The sequence below is a fragment of the Polistes fuscatus genome, unplaced genomic scaffold (assembly GCF_010416935.1).
Source record: "Polistes fuscatus isolate 324 unplaced genomic scaffold, CU_Pfus_HIC Scaffold14, whole genome shotgun sequence".
NCBI lineage: Eukaryota > Metazoa > Arthropoda > Insecta > Hymenoptera > Vespidae > Polistes > Polistes fuscatus.
Window position 1 is genome coordinate 1,533,128 of NW_025113042.1, and position 18,239 is coordinate 1,551,366.

An 18,239-nucleotide genomic window follows, 5' to 3' on the forward strand; every position below is an offset into this window, starting at 1 on the left:
CCGGTGAACATGCTACGTACTCACACTGGAAGGAAACTATGTACTATAATATTATATCAAAATAATTCAAGAAAGAAAGCACCCTGATAATTACAAATTTAAAAGACAAATAGGAATCATATTATATTAAGAATTCTTTTCTTATACAAATTGTATTGCCAAGTCTCGTACCAGGTAATGAAAGATATTATTGTTAATCGACTTACTAGAAAATATTGAGGACTTGTATCAACGAATTTCTTTTTTGTAGAGATGCCATGGGAATCATTTTACAAATAGAATGCAGCAACAGTTTAAAGGATCTTTTAATAAGCAAACATAATTATCTTGTATTGGGAATAAACCAATATTATAATAATTTCTTAAAAAATATTTATTCAAAGTATTAAAGATCTTATTCTTTCTGCATAGGTGATCAATCATTAAACTGGAAGAAAGGAAAGATACTTTTCAATTCGATAAGCAAAATCCAACTACACTGTAATCGTGAGAGATTTAGGAAGACAGTGTGGAAAGGGTTTTGTTCTCACCCTGGAAGGAAACTATGTATTATAATATACTATCAAAAAAATTGAAGAATGAATGCATCCTGATTACTAAAAATTTAAAAGACAAAAAAGAAATCATATTATATTAAGAATTCTTTTCTTATACAAATTGTATTGCCATGCCTCGTACCAGGTAATGAAAGATATTATTGTTAATCGACTCACTAGAAAATATTGAGGACTTGTATTAACTAATTTCTTTTTTGTAGAGATTCCGTGGGAATCATTTTGCAAATAGAATGCAGCAGCAGTTTAAAGGATCTTTTAAAAGGCAAACATAAATTTCTTGTATTGGGAATAAACCAATATTATAATAATTTCTTAAAAAATATTTATTCAAAGTATTAAAGATCTTATTCTTTCTGCATAGGTGATCAATCATTAAACTGGAAGAAAGGAAAGATACTTTTCAATTCGATAAGAAAAATCGAAAAACACTGTAATCATGAAAGATTTAGGAAGACACGGGTGTAAGTGTTCGTTCTCACACTGGAAGGAAACCATGTACTATAATATTCTATCAAAAGAATTGATGGAAACCATGTACTGTAATATTCTTTCAAAAGAATAGAAGAAGGAATGCATCATGGTTATTATAAATTTAAAAGACAAATAGGAAATACATTGCATTAGGATATTCCTAACATATATAAAGTATATTATTTAGTATTGTACTGGGTAATTGAAAACACTATTATACATCGACTGGCAATAATTTATCTAAAGGAAACTATTCTTTTTGAATAATAAATTGTTAAAGCAGAAAGGCCATAGATAAGAAATATTGAAAAAATGTCTTAATTTCGTAAATCTAAAGGAGAAGAAAATAATGCTGTCAGAATATTAAATTCTACTGATCATCAAAGTCTTTCACTTGCTTTTTAAGATTTAACTGTACTTGTGCTATATAATTTCTAATAAGGATCATTCATTATGTAATGGTACGTTAATAGAAAAGGAATACTTAAAACATTTCTAGTATCTTTTCTTATCTATACAACAGAGAATATACTGTAGATTTTTCAATTTTACATGAGATAGTGTAACAAACTAATAGTTTCATTTCCTTTGTAGGGTTTTTTGTGCAATTTCTTAAAAGAAAAAGAGATTAAAGGAATATTCTATTAGCACAAAATTTGGGTAGAAAAGAAGAAAACTGTAGTATCATGAAGAAACATATCACACTATTATGCCACATTGTGGTGGCATTACATAATATAAAATGTATTTGTTGTTTCGTTTAACGATTGCTAGATAAATCTTTTTTAAATAATAAGCTTATATATTTGATAACGGGTGTGATTTCATAAGTGAAGATACGAAATGAATTATTTACTACATATATCTATAATTTAAAGCGCAGAGTAGTGTTTTAATAGCTCAATAATGTAACAAATTAATTGTAATTTTTAAGACGATGTCATACCATGATTGTACATTTAGTATTACTTATTAATATATATTTTCTAAAAATATTTGTGCATTAGCATATTTTATTTACATATACGTAAAGTATAATATAATTAATTTAACTATCATTAATGAATTAAAATAAAATTTAAATGTTTGGCGAATTTTATAGACTCCTTGGAATAATGTAATAAGAGATAATTAAAAAAAAAAAAAAAATGATAAAAAATATCACATTATTCTAATTTTCGTCACAGTAAAATATCTTATTTAGGTCACTATTAAGAAGTATTAATATTTTAATTTTTGGATAAAAATTATTATTATTTATATTCTCTACCTTTTTTTCTATATTCATAGAACTAATATTATAAAAGACTATAAATAATATTTAATAGCTTGGAAAAATATTAATGAATGTATTTATCGATATATATAATATATCTCTATATACTGTGAAAGGCATTTAAATGCCACCCTCGAATCAAAATTTTGACGTTTTTCTGATTTCACATAGGAATCCATATGTTCCGGTATTTTAAATCCGGTATTTTAAATTTGTCGTGACGTCACAAAAATGAAAATTTGGTAATAGGAAGAGAGTAGGAAACGAGAGCGCTGATTGGTTGATAAATAGCCAATCAGCTCTCAATATATGGCCTAGAAAAGCGCTGATTGGTTGATAAATAGCCAATCAGCTCCTAATAGTGCGCTGATTGGTTGATAAATAGCCAATCAGCTCTCAATATATGGCCTAGAAGAGTGCTGATTGGTCGATAATTAGCCAATCGGCTCTTAATAGAGTTCTGATTGGTTGATTCTGAGTTGATTATCAACCAATCAGCGCTCTCGTTTCCTATTCTCTTCGAAGAGCTCTTGTATCATCCTGTGATCCTATTACCAAAATTTCATTTTTGTGACGTCACGAGAAATTTAAAATACCGGATTTAAAATACCGGAACATATGGATTCCTATGTGAAATCAGAAAAACGTCAAAATTTTGATTCGAGGGTGGCATTTAAATGCCTTTCACAGTATATATAGATATATATATATCGATAAATACATTCATTAATATTTTTCCAAGCTATTTACTATTGTTCAGGTAATTAAAAAATATTTTTTAATTTAAATAATTTTCCTATGTACTAACTGATTCTTCTAACAAATGACTTCCAAATGATATAATCGAAAGATTACGATAATGTCGAAGATAAAAAGTATTTAAAAGTATTAAAAAAATTCAATTTACACTGGTTGCGTTTTTCTACTCAATTATATATATATATCTTATAGCTTTAACTATTTGGGAATTAACGTACTAATAACGTACTTTGAATATTATTTTCTATTAAACATGTTTATTATTCTTAGGTGTGACCGTATTTCAAATTTCGTAATACTGTATATCAACAAAAGAAATTTTCCCGGCTTCAGTAGAAGGTAAGCCAGTCTTACATTTCATTTTGAAAAGGATAACACGTACATAGCTTTTATATTCCACGTTTCTCGGTTTTAATATAGAATTCCTTCAATTAATTAGCAATCTTTTAAGGTATATCTAACATTATACTGTATCATACTTATATTTATGATTCTTCAAACATATATACATTATTTTTTTACCTAATTGTTAACTTACTTTAAATAGAAAATAATTTGTAAATTGTTATATTTTCTAGGTAAATTATTCGAATTCAATCTCTCTCGTTACTGAGTTGATATGTAAACAGTACACGCATCGATGACATACTTTCTAGTTTGCTTCTGTTACATTTCGACTATTGTAATGGTGAGTGAAATTTATATAGATATTTATTTAAATTTTGATCCTCATAAACGGTAAGCATCTTGCATTGAGACTTATATATCGATGTAAGTTTTTTCTAATTTTGATTCGTCGATGTTGAATTATTGAAATTAATTGTAACATTTAGTATGAGACTTAGAAGTCCGATGCATGTATCGTAACACGTTTTAAAGTGTATAAAGGCCTTAAGAATATTACCGTTCGATTTTCCTGATCGATTCTACTGATCTATTGATACACATACATACATAGATGTATTCCATAGGTGAATATTTCTGAGTTAGTGAGTGAGTTGGTTTCGCGTGGGCGTTAAGAGTGATGGATACGAGTCTCTTCGAATAATCCGAGCCGAGTATCTGACAAGAAAGGCAAGGCTCTATCGCCTTTCGTAGAAAGTCGCGTAATCGCTTTGTTGGAACGCTTAACTCCCTGCATTCTTCCTTTTTCGTACTTAACTACCGTTGCCCGAGCAATTTCGTTCCTCTCTTTTCTCTTATATACTTACTACCTTACTTACATTAACCTTCCACACGGAAAAAACATTTTATTTCTACGATGAAAGACACATTTTCTTTGTGGATGACATTTTTCATTAATTTCTTATCAATGTAAATTTTGTATTATTCATTATGATAAATTATTCTTAGGAGCGACGATTTCTTTCTCTTCTTCTTTTCTTCGCCTACCTTGTCCTATCACCTTGACGAAAATGCTAATTTCTCAGCGATAATAAATCGAGCCTCGGTCATTGTTCTCGCGGTTATAGACCGTGACAGAATCATTTTTAGGCACGACCAAAATGGGAGTGTCCTGTGTGATCACCATCGCGAAAAATCATACCTCCTTGTAACTTTCAATAGAAATAGAATAGTTTTTTTCTCATCTAATTTCTAGTTCTGTAAGGGATTATTTTATTTCCTTAAATGTAAGAGAATAATTTTACTGTCGTTCATCGTTATTTAATGCTTACGTTACATTTTAATCAATTTTATATGCACCTATAATGTTCAATTTACTGAGTATTTTATTCGAATAAGATAGAATCGAGCTTAGAAACTTTTGTTCTTTGATAATTGTCGGAAATATTAGATCACTGACCTATATCATTTCTTGAAAAATTTCTACTCGTATTTAATGTCAAGGTTTTATTCCCAAAGAATCATATTTTTTCTTTCAATTTGTCGCGCGCGCACGTCTTTTACGAATTATTAATAAAATATATAGCATAATTTAATAAACATTCCATATTTAAATAGAGAAAGTAATCCAATTCGTAATAATATATTAGACAACTTAAAAAAAAAAATGTAGAATCGTTATTAGAGAATAAACAAAATTTCAAGCGTGTATTTATTCGCGTATATTTAAATATCTAAAATATTGGAAAAATAATGGTGATCACATGGGTATAGTTAGAAAATTTAATATAAAAATCGTCGAAGAGAAAGAGAGAGAAAGAGAGAGAAAGAGAAAGAGAAAGAGAAAGAAAAAAGTGTATATTATAATTTATAAGAACGTTTATCGCATATCCTACGATCATCTCACCCGGTAGATACTCCATCTTTCATATCAATGTATCCACAATGAAAGCAATTATTATCGGCAGGATGCCGGTGATCCTCTCATTACCTGTTTCCTCCTTTGGATCTTGCGAACGCCTCTCGATGTTCCTTCGAGCGCGTAATGAAACGTAATGCAACGTAATGCAACGTAATAGAAGGTAATGGCTGGATGTGCGCACCCGATATACGCTCTCGTCCTTTCCCTTCTTTCTGCGTTCTCCATCACCTCCTCCTCCACCACCTCCTCCTCCTCCTCTTGTATCCTGGAAGAGAGGAGAAACCTTTCCTAAAGTGTTCTCTTGCTTGCATCGATCGAGATCGTCACGGTCTTCCGTTTAATTCGATTACGGACGTCGAATCTATAAAAGGATCACCTGGAAGCACGGATAAACGAAGATTACTACGTACAAAATCGATTGTCCTTTGTGATTTCGTTCTTTTTAATATATAAATAAATATATTCTAAATAAGGATTAATATAAAATCATTTCAACCAAGCGGGGGTTACCTTTATAATTTGCAAAAATATCATCTTTATTCGCTAAAGTAGTTATAGGTATATTTTAAATATTATTTAATAATAGTATTAATAGTTTCGAAATGATCAAAATTGAAATAATGAAAATTTGTTTGTTGAATCGTCCGTTGAAATTCTTCTAAATAATAATAATAATAGAAACAAATTATTAGAGATTTTCTATCGACATCGACTCGATCGTTCCCGCATTCTTGTTCGAGATCTGTGTTTTCGAGACGAAGAAGAGACGTAAAACCGCATGTCGTGGTTCATTCCAGTCGGTACCGCGTCACTCGCTCGCGTGACTTCAATTCAAAAGATTTTTTACCCCGAGTAATCGTGGGAAGGAAGATTTACGTTCGCGTTTTGCTGAATTAGCAACGATTTCATCCTTCATTCGTGCTTGTCTATCAAGTCGTAAAAATCTTTTCGGATACCATGCAATTATACCATGGAAAAATGTATATGATGAGTCGAACAAAGATATAAAATAACAATATACCTAATTTTATTATATATTTAACGAACAAAACGTAGTACATTTTTTTTAAATCCATGTATATATATACGCATAAATAAATTTATATAATTTTTTAATTAGAATGAAATTGTACGGTCTGATGAAAATATTAGCTGGTTTAATTTTCACAAATAGTTCTACGCGAAATGATTATTCCTGATTTGCAAGATTTTGTTTAAAGCATAATGTATATATATATATATCTACAAATCTTGTCTTCTTTCTTTCTGTTTTCTCGTTTCGTGATCATATCGAATGGAATCACGACAATAAGCAATGATCGATCGTATAAAGGATATTACCTAGGACTGGAGGCTATCCTCGGAATCGTCGCGGTAGAAATCATTTCGAATCGATTCGATCGGATCGAATGGTTTTGGTATCGAATAAAATATAACGTGAAACCCATGGTCTTCGAGAAACATGGCACGCGCCTTCGTCTATCGTTCGAAAGCAATCATTTCTAGACTAGGATATAATGCCAACCTACAATTCCGACTTGTAAATCGGGTTCAAGCGTGTGCGACTTGTCCTTTGTCGATTTTTCTCTTTACGATGATTGCCACCGTCGTTTGACATTTTTCATATTATTTTTTTTACTTCGTTTATTTTTTATACTCTACGAAGAGAAGGTGTTCCATTTCATATGGTACGAATGGCAATGCATATCTCTCTCTCTCTCTCTGTCTCTGTTTTTTCTAAAACTCGTTAGGAAGGAAATCTTTTTTCTTCTTAACTCGATACAAAATAATAATCGATATCAACTCTCGAACGATTTCTCTAATTCTCGTAAAGAAACTCAACTCGGTCTATTAGATAAATATAATATAAAACGGTGGTAGAATAGTAATTTGATCTTTTTTAATTGAGACATAATTCAGTAGACGCGATGATGTATAAGTAATTTTGTATTCGCGTATACGTATAGTAGTAGACATATGAAATATCAAAATATCTAATCGATAAAAGTAAGGGTGTTGTCTCTTTCCTTGATATTAAAAAGCCCGAAGCAGTTACCGCAGCGGAATATTATGACACAGCACGATCGATAACCACCAGGCAGCAATTTCAAAGAACCTGGAAAGCATTCGAGCGGAACAATTGTGTGATTTAAGTAGTGGAAGGGAGTCGGCACGCTTCCAGAATTCCAAGGCGGCGGCGGTGTGTTCGTCGATTGGCTTTGAGATCACGACGAGGAGACTTTCGCTCGAAGAATCCATCGTGAGATCGTTAATGTTTTATAAACGATCGAGAGAGAGAGAGAGAGAGAGGGTGGATCGATAAAGTAGTTTTTTTTTTGTCGGACGTCTAATCGGCGAATCGTTATTGCCGCGATTTACGAACGATCCCCTTCTCGTGTGTCTACTCGAGAATCGAGATATGTAGCTCGGTGCTTTATGTCCTCGACTTTTCTTCTTCTGGTATCGACTCTTACCCAGTAACATCGCTAGCTATCTTTTATGGCTACGAGGAGAAGTAGATCGAGAGGAGGAAGCAAAATGTCACGATCGATAATGAAATCGTGCGGCAAGCTGGTCTCTTCGAACAGATCGGCCTTGCCCCTTTCCAATAAAACGCACGATACTATACGTCCGAGTTCGAGAATAACTCGAATAGATCGTTCTTCGTAATATATATCTTCTATATATACATATATTAATTTATCTCGAACGAATAACTATATCGGTCTTCAAATAATTCATCTAAAATAAAAGATTTTTCAATAAATTCATTTATTTCTATTAGAACAAATATTCATTTTTTAAAAACAAAAAATATATAATTTACATTAGAACCGAGAAAAAGATCGAATTAGAAACGAATAAAAATCTAAGCACGGTTCGGGTCGAACTTAAAAGAAGAACTTTATTTTTTTTTGTCGATTTACCTATACGATTTCACGACGCGAGGCTGCTGTTTGAGGTCATAGTTGATCTTTGCTCGATATAATCGAGTACTTTCTCCAGGGTGTATAGCAAAGCTTATAAAACCGTAGCATGGCGTGCCACGCGAGAGAGGTTCAGCTTGTCCGATCTAACACGATAAGCGGACTTGAAAACCTATTGTTAGGGCTCCATTCGTTCTCCGGCTAAATTATCCAAATGCATTCGAATACCGTTCCGCGTCGGCTAACCGTCCGTGGACGTTTCAAACGCGCACGCTAAAACGTTTTGCAGCCTCCGCCTTCGCTTTTGCGTATTTCCTTTGACCGAATGTAAGACAAATCTCTCGGGAGCTCGTACACGACGATATATAACATTTTAAATATATATATATATATTTCTACTTTGGATATCTATGAGTATATGTCGACCAAGTGTCTCTTTCTATCATTGTTCGCTATCTTCTTCAATGCACCCACACAATATAACGATCTCGATCGTGATCTTGATATCGTTTGATTTAAAGGTTCGTTCGTTCTTTTGATATACTTAAATTAACAATAACGGTCTGCTAAAAAGAGAGATTTAGAAAGAAAGAAAGAGGATAAGGAATCGATTATAACAAGTAGATATATTAGATACATTAACGTTATAATTCATAGACAAATTGACTTAATGTCCCAGATATTAATTGTTTCCTTAGAAAACGTACATACGGAAGAGATCGAGCAGAAAGATTTGGAATAGATATTTTTGATTTTTCATTTAGCTATAGAATTTTTCTCAACGCGTTAACGTTAGAAAGGTAACTGGGTATCGATCTTATCATCGGTCCATTCACGATAGCAGTCGATTTGCATAGTCTTCCGTGGTGAGGCAAGAAAAATGCGTGTTTAATTAACCCTGCTAGTTGAACAAATTTAAACGTGCTTTAAAGAGAGATACCACGAGAAGAGTTACAATGCGGAAATCGTGTAATTGTGTATGTCTTTATACGTTGTGCGTAAGTAGTAGCACGCGGTAAAACGTGATTTAATGACCAACGGCCAATGCTTTTCGCGTGTTTTGGCGACAGACTCTTCTTTAGTTTGTTGTACGGGCCATCCAAACGTTCTAAAATCTTCTCCAGGAAACGTTTGGCTGGCCGTTAAAGAGTATTTAATACGTCGGCTGGCCGATTTGCTTTGCTTTAAGTTCGCGATCAATTCTCTAAGCTGAGAGCCGTCGCATTTGCCAGAGAGTCACGCTTCGCTAACACTACATTTTCGTCGTAGGCGTCTATCTCTTTTTCTCTTTCTCCCTTTATTTTACTCTTATATTTCTATTTCTCTTTCACCGAATATTTATCGGCTAATATACGTTTCGAGACGACCGTAGACCATCTCTTATTCTTTTATTATTCATCTCTCTCTTCTTCTTCTTCTTCTTCTTCTTCTTCATCTCAGGAGACACTGTAAATATCAACCTTTCTTCAGGATTAAAGTAGTATCAACTTATTCGAATTAACGCGGATATAAATATAAATATATATTTCTTTTTACAAGATCATTCACATTGCAACGTAAATCGTGCGAGTGATGAAAGTATTCTCAAAAATCGTCAATTTCACGTTACTTCTTCTACAATTCTCAAATTCACATTTAAAAAAAAAAGAATATGAAAAAGAACGCAATTGAGTCAGTAATAAAGAAAGTTCATTTTTCTCTTACAATAAAAGAAATATTTTGTATTTAATAATAATAACATATATGAAGATAGAATTCGTTATTTGATATGAATATTTTCTCTTAACATTATTCGTAGCAGTAAAGAAGAAGTTATTTCGTTCGCACGATCGGAGTCGTAAGATGAACGAATCGGTGGCATGCGCTTCGACATCATCATTCTCCTCCTTGTTGGAACATACTCTTTCTTAGTGCAACACTCTCGTCTCGAATCGGCAAACGAATCTGGAGCGGCCTTTCACTCTCTTTCCGACTCTACATAGTAATTTCGATGAGAAACTTTAAGATGAAGACCTTCAGAAGGTTGCACAAAGATATACCAAGGCTTATTACGATAATAGGAAATATTACAGTGTTACATATATATATATATATATGTGTGTGTGTGTGTGTGTATATATATGTATATGTATATGTGTATGTATATATACATATTGCACAAAAATATACCAAGGCTTATTACGATAATAGGAAATATTAGTGTAACATATATATGTGTGTGTGTGTGTGTGTGTATATATATATATGTATAATCAATTTACTGTATATTACATCTACATAACGTAAAGTTGAACTCGAAATTACTTGGAAAAGAGTATCTCGAGTATGAAGACATTTTTTAACGGGATCCACTTATATCCTATCTAACATAAATTACACACGTGTCATCGGTTACTCGAACGATGATGATTCCTACGACGAACCATTTTTCTTTTTCTTTTCTATCATCTTGATGATTTACGCACAAAGAAAAGATATCAAGACTTATTACGATACTAGAAAATATTCTAGTTCTAACATACATGACACATATTATACATATAATCAATCCGATATAGTCTACATAGACTATTTAACTCGAAAATCACTTTGAAAAGAGTATCTCGAGTATCAAGGTTTTTTAACGGGATCCTCTTATATATATGTGTGTATACTATCCACCATAAATTATCTACGTGTCATCGGTCACTTGAACGATGATTCCTAGGACGAACTATTCTTTTTTTAATATTTTTTTTGGTTAATCTCTCTCTCTCTCTCTCTCTCTCACTATCTTTTTTCTATTTTTTTTTCTATTGCCTCAATGATTTACGATCGCAGTCACGTCGGGTTCGATCGTTTCACCGGGTTACACCTTCAACTTAGCGAACCAAGGTTCCATACTCGAAGGACTAATGGGATTAACCGGCTCGTTGGCACGAAATCGATAAGCGATTTAATTTTTCATCGATGCGTCTCTACCAATTCGGTCGAGATAATTAATCGAGAGAAGTTCCTGCGAGATAAGCTCTATTTAGTTAGATTTGTTTAAAAGTTCATTGCAAATAGTAATAATTGTTGATATGTCAATTTGTAATAATATATTACTAATAATTAATATATTATTAATATAATATTGTAATAATATGTTGTTATATCAATTGTAATGTTTGTACGGAAATATAATGAAAGGTAAAGATATGTTAGTGTAAAATATATTAAATCTAGCAACACACTGAAGTTACAGATAGGTAACTCGAGGAAATACTCCAAAAGACATATCTTCCGTTCTCTCAATAACGATAAAAATGATGAATTATGTAGTTGTTAAAAGAGATAGAAAGAAGAGAGAGAGAGATAGGGGGGTAGGGGGTACAACAAGTGGCTGCAATATTTGTAAGTATATTTGCTTCTAACGGAGTTGCCAGGTCGAACACGATTCGCCGATAGATCTGAGACGGTGCCATAAATTTCGCAAATGCATTTGCGATCCTCGTTTAGAATATTTTATGAACGACATAAAGCATGATCTCAACGTAGGCGGATATCTTCGTGGTCAGGTTGAAACGAGTTCGAGTTTTCCATTGAATGTTTCTACGATCGTACTTACTTATACATACGTATACATATAATATTTATATTTATATATAAATTGTAATAGTTTAATTGTACGAAGTTTAGTTTAACGATATTTTCTAAGACATGGCACAATCTCAAATTTGATTATAATCTCTCTGCCGAAATCTCGTTAGATGGGATCATGGTAGGCTGTGTTAATGGATGATCTGCGAGAAAAAATGTTAAATAGAACGATATTATTTCACGATACGTCGCATAATATCATCGTTCCAATCATCTTCTACTATCACCAACGGTGGTATCTTCTCAGGATCGTTTTTCTTATTCGATGATATCGAAAACATTAGATTCCTGCTACTTAATGTAATAGACATTTGAGACTCTGTAAGAAAATAAGTATAATAGAAAATGATTTTGTATTTTAATTAACTATATTTATGATATTTAAAATTTAGAAAGATGCATATCACAGTTCGGATACTTTGATCTCATTAATTTGAATCGAATACAAACCTTGGGACGAATGTTTTCTCGATACGTAATTTCGTATTTTGCTTAAAAACTTAAAGCAAATTAATCTCTCTCGAAATTTCGGTGTGGTGAAAGTATATAAGAGTGGATTGACTGCACTGTTAACAGGAAGTACGAAGACGACGACCCAGGCGTGAAGTTCCGCTAAAAAGGAAGTGTGTGTGAAGTTGGAAGATCTAGAAATGATCAGTGAATATGTCGGTATAGTAAATGGATAGTAATCATAGTGCTTAATTACATTAATTACATTGTGTTTGATTTCGTTCATCGTTGTTACCTTTCAACGAGAATATTTCTACATTTATGATATTAAAAGGAAATTATTATTGCTATCATCATCATCATCATCATCATCTTAAAAGCAAATATCTCGTACTAATATCTACACCAAGGTACGAAAGAATCTTATCAGAGCACTATCATTACTTTTACATCTATATCACCGTGATCGAATATAAGATAGGTTTATATACCTGGTACAGGATATTTCATCATAGCCAAGATTTTCAAAATGATAATCGGTGCCCAACAAGTTGCATCCGTTAAGACGATCAAGAAGAATCTTAGAGCAAATTCCATATCGCCAGCTGATAGTGGGGTTGCGTGACGAGTTCTCCAAATGCTTGCGAACATGCCAACGTAAACGTAGCCGATCGTTATCAGTCTGCGGATGTTAATCGGGTTTCAATGAAAGGATCGTTGGTTAAACGATTAAATCACATTAACTCGAGTTCCTTCGATTAAGTACCGAATTATTTTCTAACGGGATAGTCGACTCTCTTACCCTAACAAGTTGACTCCTAAAAATATGAATGCGGAATATTGCCATCCGATCGAGTAAGGATCCACTATGTGAAAAGGAAAGCACATTCCATTCGCCCCATAAAATCTTGTACTGTTCCTCCAATGAATAACTGTATTAAACATAGTCATTAAATTATTTGATTTCAAAGAAAAATCTTTAATAACGTGATATACTAGTTAGTTTCAAATTACGTATATAATCGATAATAATAATAAATATAACTTGATGTAATATAAAATATTAATACAAAAAACGTTTGAAACTTCGAGGAAATTTCGTTGGATAAAAAATGTGAAAACAATTTAGTTAAACGACCAGTCATATTTATATACACGATCGTGATAAGTGTGAAAAGTTAAAACCAAAAAGGACAGGGTCATTTTAGCTCAACGTGTAATCCATATAGGAACATTGAATCATAACGTGTATACCTGGAATAACAGCGAGGATAAAACCGATGATCCATATGATCATTATCGATGCCGTAGCTGTCTGTGGTTTCATAGCGTGATGACCTTTCAACGGTGCGGCAATCAGTACGAATCGTTCACAAGACATAAATGATAGGATCAGCACGGATACCTTTGAAATCGTTTTAACGTTTAACCAATTAGATATAATTAATTGAAGCAGAGATGACCACGTTTTATTTTTTTATATTTATATTATTTTTTATATTATATTATTTTTTAATGTACACCTCTATCCAATAAAAATTATTTGAAAAAATAATAATGAAATATATTTGAAAAGCAATTAAAATATGAATTTAAATGGAGGTCTTACTTCTGACGAAATCATTGCTAAAACTCCAAGAAAGGTGCAGGCCCAAGAGGACATCCATGAGTTAGCTTCCTTATTGTAGTTATCACGGAACTGCAAGTCTACCAGAGCGATTATGAACAAGTATACGCCCATCAGCATGTCGGACACTGTAAAGGGATTACGCACAATGCTATTGCTATAACCAACGGTTCTATGATTTATAGTTGGGTTCATATCGTCGGTGGATCATCGTTGCACCGCCGTTGTAAATCGTATCGGCTAATAAATCGCGAAGCATAGAATAGCATTCTATGTCGAGACACATCTAGCGTTACCTACCTTTTTATCATTTTTTTTCTTTCTTTATTTCTTTTTCTTTTTTTTTTTTCGTGATTTATTTCCATCGTTCGAAATCGTACTGCTAATCAGTAGCTACTCGACGTGTTTTATTTTTATTTTAATATTATATATTATATTTCAAATTAAATCAAATTTTGGATTGATTCGTCGTGGAGATTAGCCAATGATTTTTAACGACAATAAGATTTACTATAAAAAGAAAAAGATGCGTCAATAAATTGTAGAAAAATATTGTTCGTAACCAACCGGCAAGATTTTTAATCAGGATACTCAGAACACGATTCTCGTCCTTTGCAGTGAATCGTTCCCAAAGTACGAAAGCATTGCCTATAAAAGTTACACAGGAAATTCCCCATACTGCACCCTTCAACATAGACGTGCTTAGCAAATGCGTCAAAGAAGAAAGACCTGTTATCATAATACACAAGTAAATTAAGATATATTATTGAAATAATTGTTATCATCAATTTTATGACTTACCATCGGTGGCTGGTGCACACTTTTGCACTTTCGAAGCGTACGTCATACAGTAATGAAATTTTTCGAAATATCTGCAAAAAAAAAAGAAACAGGTAACAAACAAAATGACGTTTATATCAATGTTAATTAACGTACATAAAATCCAAGCTGGTGAACACATTGAACGAATCTTTGTCCAGATTATCCATTTTGATTCCTTCGACACCGCTGAAATCAAAATAAAATGAATTATAGAAGAAAACGAAGTTTGATATTAATTATTTCATTTAGATAAGAATGAAGAATTTAACTGAGAAGAATTTAAAAGAGAAGATTTATATAAAAATCAATGAAAACTTACAGAGATCGTAGATTAGCCAAAGGATCTAATACATCAGTCGAGAAATCTTCTATCGGGTTATAACCGATCAATCTGTAATTACGAGGGCTTTGATAATCCATTATGAAAAGGATTAAGGTTAAGAGAATCGATTTAAGAGGAAGATTTGATTTGATTAAGATACGTGACGTTTCCATTAAGCACGCAATGATTTATACACGTGGATAAGTACAAGTAAATATGTTTCGACACGTAGGAGATTAAACTCGGTTTACTTACAGTTTCGTGAGATTAATCGCGGTTTTAAACACGTTCGAATGCGGAAATGATATAATGCGCCAGTTTACTGAAAATAATTGATTTTATTCTCATATTTATTATTATCACAGGTGTCATAAATTGTTTTTCTTTTAATTCGGATCGCATACTTACACCTCGACGAGTTGTTTTAAATTCTTAAATGCATTCTCATCGATGATCTTTACGATTACGTTCCATGTTCCTGTAAAACATAATACTTTTGTTAAATATTTTTTCTTATTTTTTTCTTAGTAAAAATTACATCTCAATTTAATACTTACAAGGATTGTAAAGCAGGTACACCGTCGAACATATCCGCTGTTATGGTCTCGAAATAATTCTCACTCACATTCTGCAATGTAACTTTAATCTACGTATAACGAGGTATATGTTATCGTGCTCGATTATTAAAAATTAACAAACAGTCTTCGAGGACTTACATTTCTTAAAACGGGCAATCGTGGAAGTTTGAAGTGGTGCTGTTTAAGAAATTCTACGAAAATCTCTGTGAAAGAAATACAATTTCGATCTCGTTTTATGGGATTCTTTTTTATAAATATCGTATCACGTTATCTTACTCACATCAAATCTAAACTCGTACTATTTTCGAAATCGGACAAATCAACAGCCACTAATCGATTATCCTGGCCCTGAGAGTCTCCAAATTAATTAGACCAGCTAAATCTCCGACTTTGATAACGCTTAATTTATTGTGTTCGATAGGATACTAGCATGAAGATAATATTTATGATGTAATATTTATTATTAATAACGTACAATTTCTTTTTTTTTTTTTTGTAAATTTACTTACAGCCAAATTAACTTTTTTGATTTACGAAGGCTTCTTCCTCTATCTCGTTTATGTCATTATAATCGAGATACCTAAAAAATAGAAGAATAGTATAGACAAACATAATTAAAAATCAATTAAAATGTAATAAAAAGTAGCTTACAGTAACGTAATTGCGTAATTTCGAGAGTGAATCGGCTGGAATTCTTTGAATGGAATTGTTGGTTAAAATTCTGAAAAGAAAAACGATATGTTCTATATTCTTACGAAGCATAATAATATATAAAAATATTAAAAAATATCGTACAATCTGTCGATTTCTGGTGACAATTTTGTGGAATTTTTTCGTATCCTTTGCAAGTCGCACGACATTGATTGTAGATGCATCCTTCGGGAGTATCTTCGATCACTGTAAAAAATAACAAAAATAAAACCAATAATTTCTCTAAAACATCTTAATAATTAATATCATATTAGAATTGTGTGATTACCACAATCGTCATTTTGCATCTCTGTAAGTTTATCCTGCTTCAAAACCAACTCCAATCTCCGTTTAAATCGACTAAAATGTGTAAATGAATTATTTATTTGAAAATATTACAAAAAAAAAACTGAAAGTTTTGTTTATTTTTTCTGGAGTTTTTATTTATTTTCTTTTTTCTTTTTATTTTTATTATTATTTTTTTTTCTTTTCTCTTTTCTTTTATATTTCTCGAGTTAATCGAATTTTTTTTCTTTTGTTATTTTTCAACTTACCACATAACTCAGCTGTTTCGTCGTCGCCGTAAGGACAATCATCTATTCCGTTACACCAACTACTTTGTAATTTACAAATTGTACTGTTCAAACAGGGAAACGTACCGATTGGACAATTATCTGCAATCAGGATTTGGAGATAATATGATCGAGTAATAATAGGATTAGTTTATCGAGTAAGTTAATAATCGAACGATCAATGTCGATCAACGATGTATTTCAATTCTCATGAGATTTTCTTATGTTAGTCGATAATAATAACTCGAAGTGTCAATTGCAAAAGATTATTTTAATGAAGTTACGTCAGTCTTCGTTGTACGAATCTACTATCGGAATCATTTATCTCTATCCTATAAAAAGGCAGATTATAAACGAAGTTAATAAGATTAATTTAAAAAAAAAAAAGAAAAAAAAATTAAAATTCGATTTGTCTCGAAGTTGTGAATATATTTTATCATTAAAATACAATATTATTATTTCATTCGTTCGATGAGAAACCAGTGTATTAATAATTGATCGTTTCGTTATATTCATGTTTCACAACCCTCGAGGGTTGTTTTTATCTAATCGAGAAAGATTCTCGAAACGTTTGAAATCTCGAAAAAAAAACACGGAAAAGCATCTTGTAAAGTGTTGATCAAATAAAAAAAAAGGAAGAGAAAAAGAAACGTGTGAAATAGATAAATTATATAAGAAGAAAAAGTAATGATTTAATAAAATTATTATTAAAAATTAAAAATTTAATACGAATATCGATTTAATATACTTACTTTCATTAAAATAATACTAATGAGAAAGAGCAATGAAGAAAGTTAGGATCAAAGACACACCGATCGCTGTTATCCTTTGATATATCATTGCTCGTTACTGTAAAACTGATTTTTTGAAATTATTTGGCTAATTATTTTAGGCTTCTTTTTTTTTTTATTTTTGTCGTAGAAATTAAACAAAACGATTAGATTGTTCGACACTCCTGTCAATGAGAATTTTCTTCCACGTGTTCGATTAGCACTCGACACAAGACGCGTATAACACTGGTTGCATTTATTTCTCGTTGCAAGTTCCAACTCTCACGCACAAGCGCTCTTAGTTCTTCTACAAGACCTCCAGTTTTCTTCATAGATTAACACGATTCGTATAATTTCATTGTCAAATTTTGTCGATCGATCAAAAGTATGATCCTTTCTTCCCTTCGTATATACATAAATACAATTTTATTCGATCGCATAAGTTGGCACACTTATTATACTTTGCGAATTTACAGTTTTCTTTCTCTTTCAAAATCTTTCTATGTTTTCTCTATTTTTTTGTTCTTTTTT

General features: G+C 31.8%; 1 protein-coding gene and 1 long non-coding RNA gene across 2 annotated transcripts; one reads left to right on the forward strand and one right to left on the reverse strand.

The window, feature by feature from the left end:
- Positions 1–1,110: 1,110 nt before the first annotated feature.
- LOC122514146 lies at positions 1,111–2,023 on the forward strand. The gene is made up of 2 exons (XR_006302956.1): positions 1,111–1,489; positions 1,623–2,023. It is a non-coding gene; the product is annotated as an uncharacterized LOC122514146 (long non-coding RNA).
- Positions 2,024–11,886: 9,863 nt separating this feature from the next.
- On the reverse strand, positions 11,887–18,040 carry LOC122514300 (relaxin receptor 1-like). Its single transcript, XM_043631031.1, is given in 21 exon segments — positions 11,887–12,196; positions 12,328–12,489; positions 12,819–13,009; positions 13,130–13,259; positions 13,582–13,732; positions 13,937–14,082; positions 14,522–14,683; positions 14,756–14,826; positions 14,891–14,962; positions 15,096–15,167; positions 15,354–15,420; positions 15,566–15,576; positions 15,656–15,744; positions 15,815–15,879; positions 16,198–16,256; positions 16,432–16,573; positions 16,656–16,698; positions 16,701–16,726; positions 16,921–17,040; positions 17,691–17,706; positions 17,999–18,040. Coding segments are annotated over 21 exon segments (1,983 nt in total). The 3' UTR covers positions 11,887–12,050.
- Between the last annotated feature and the right edge of the window lie 199 nt (positions 18,041–18,239).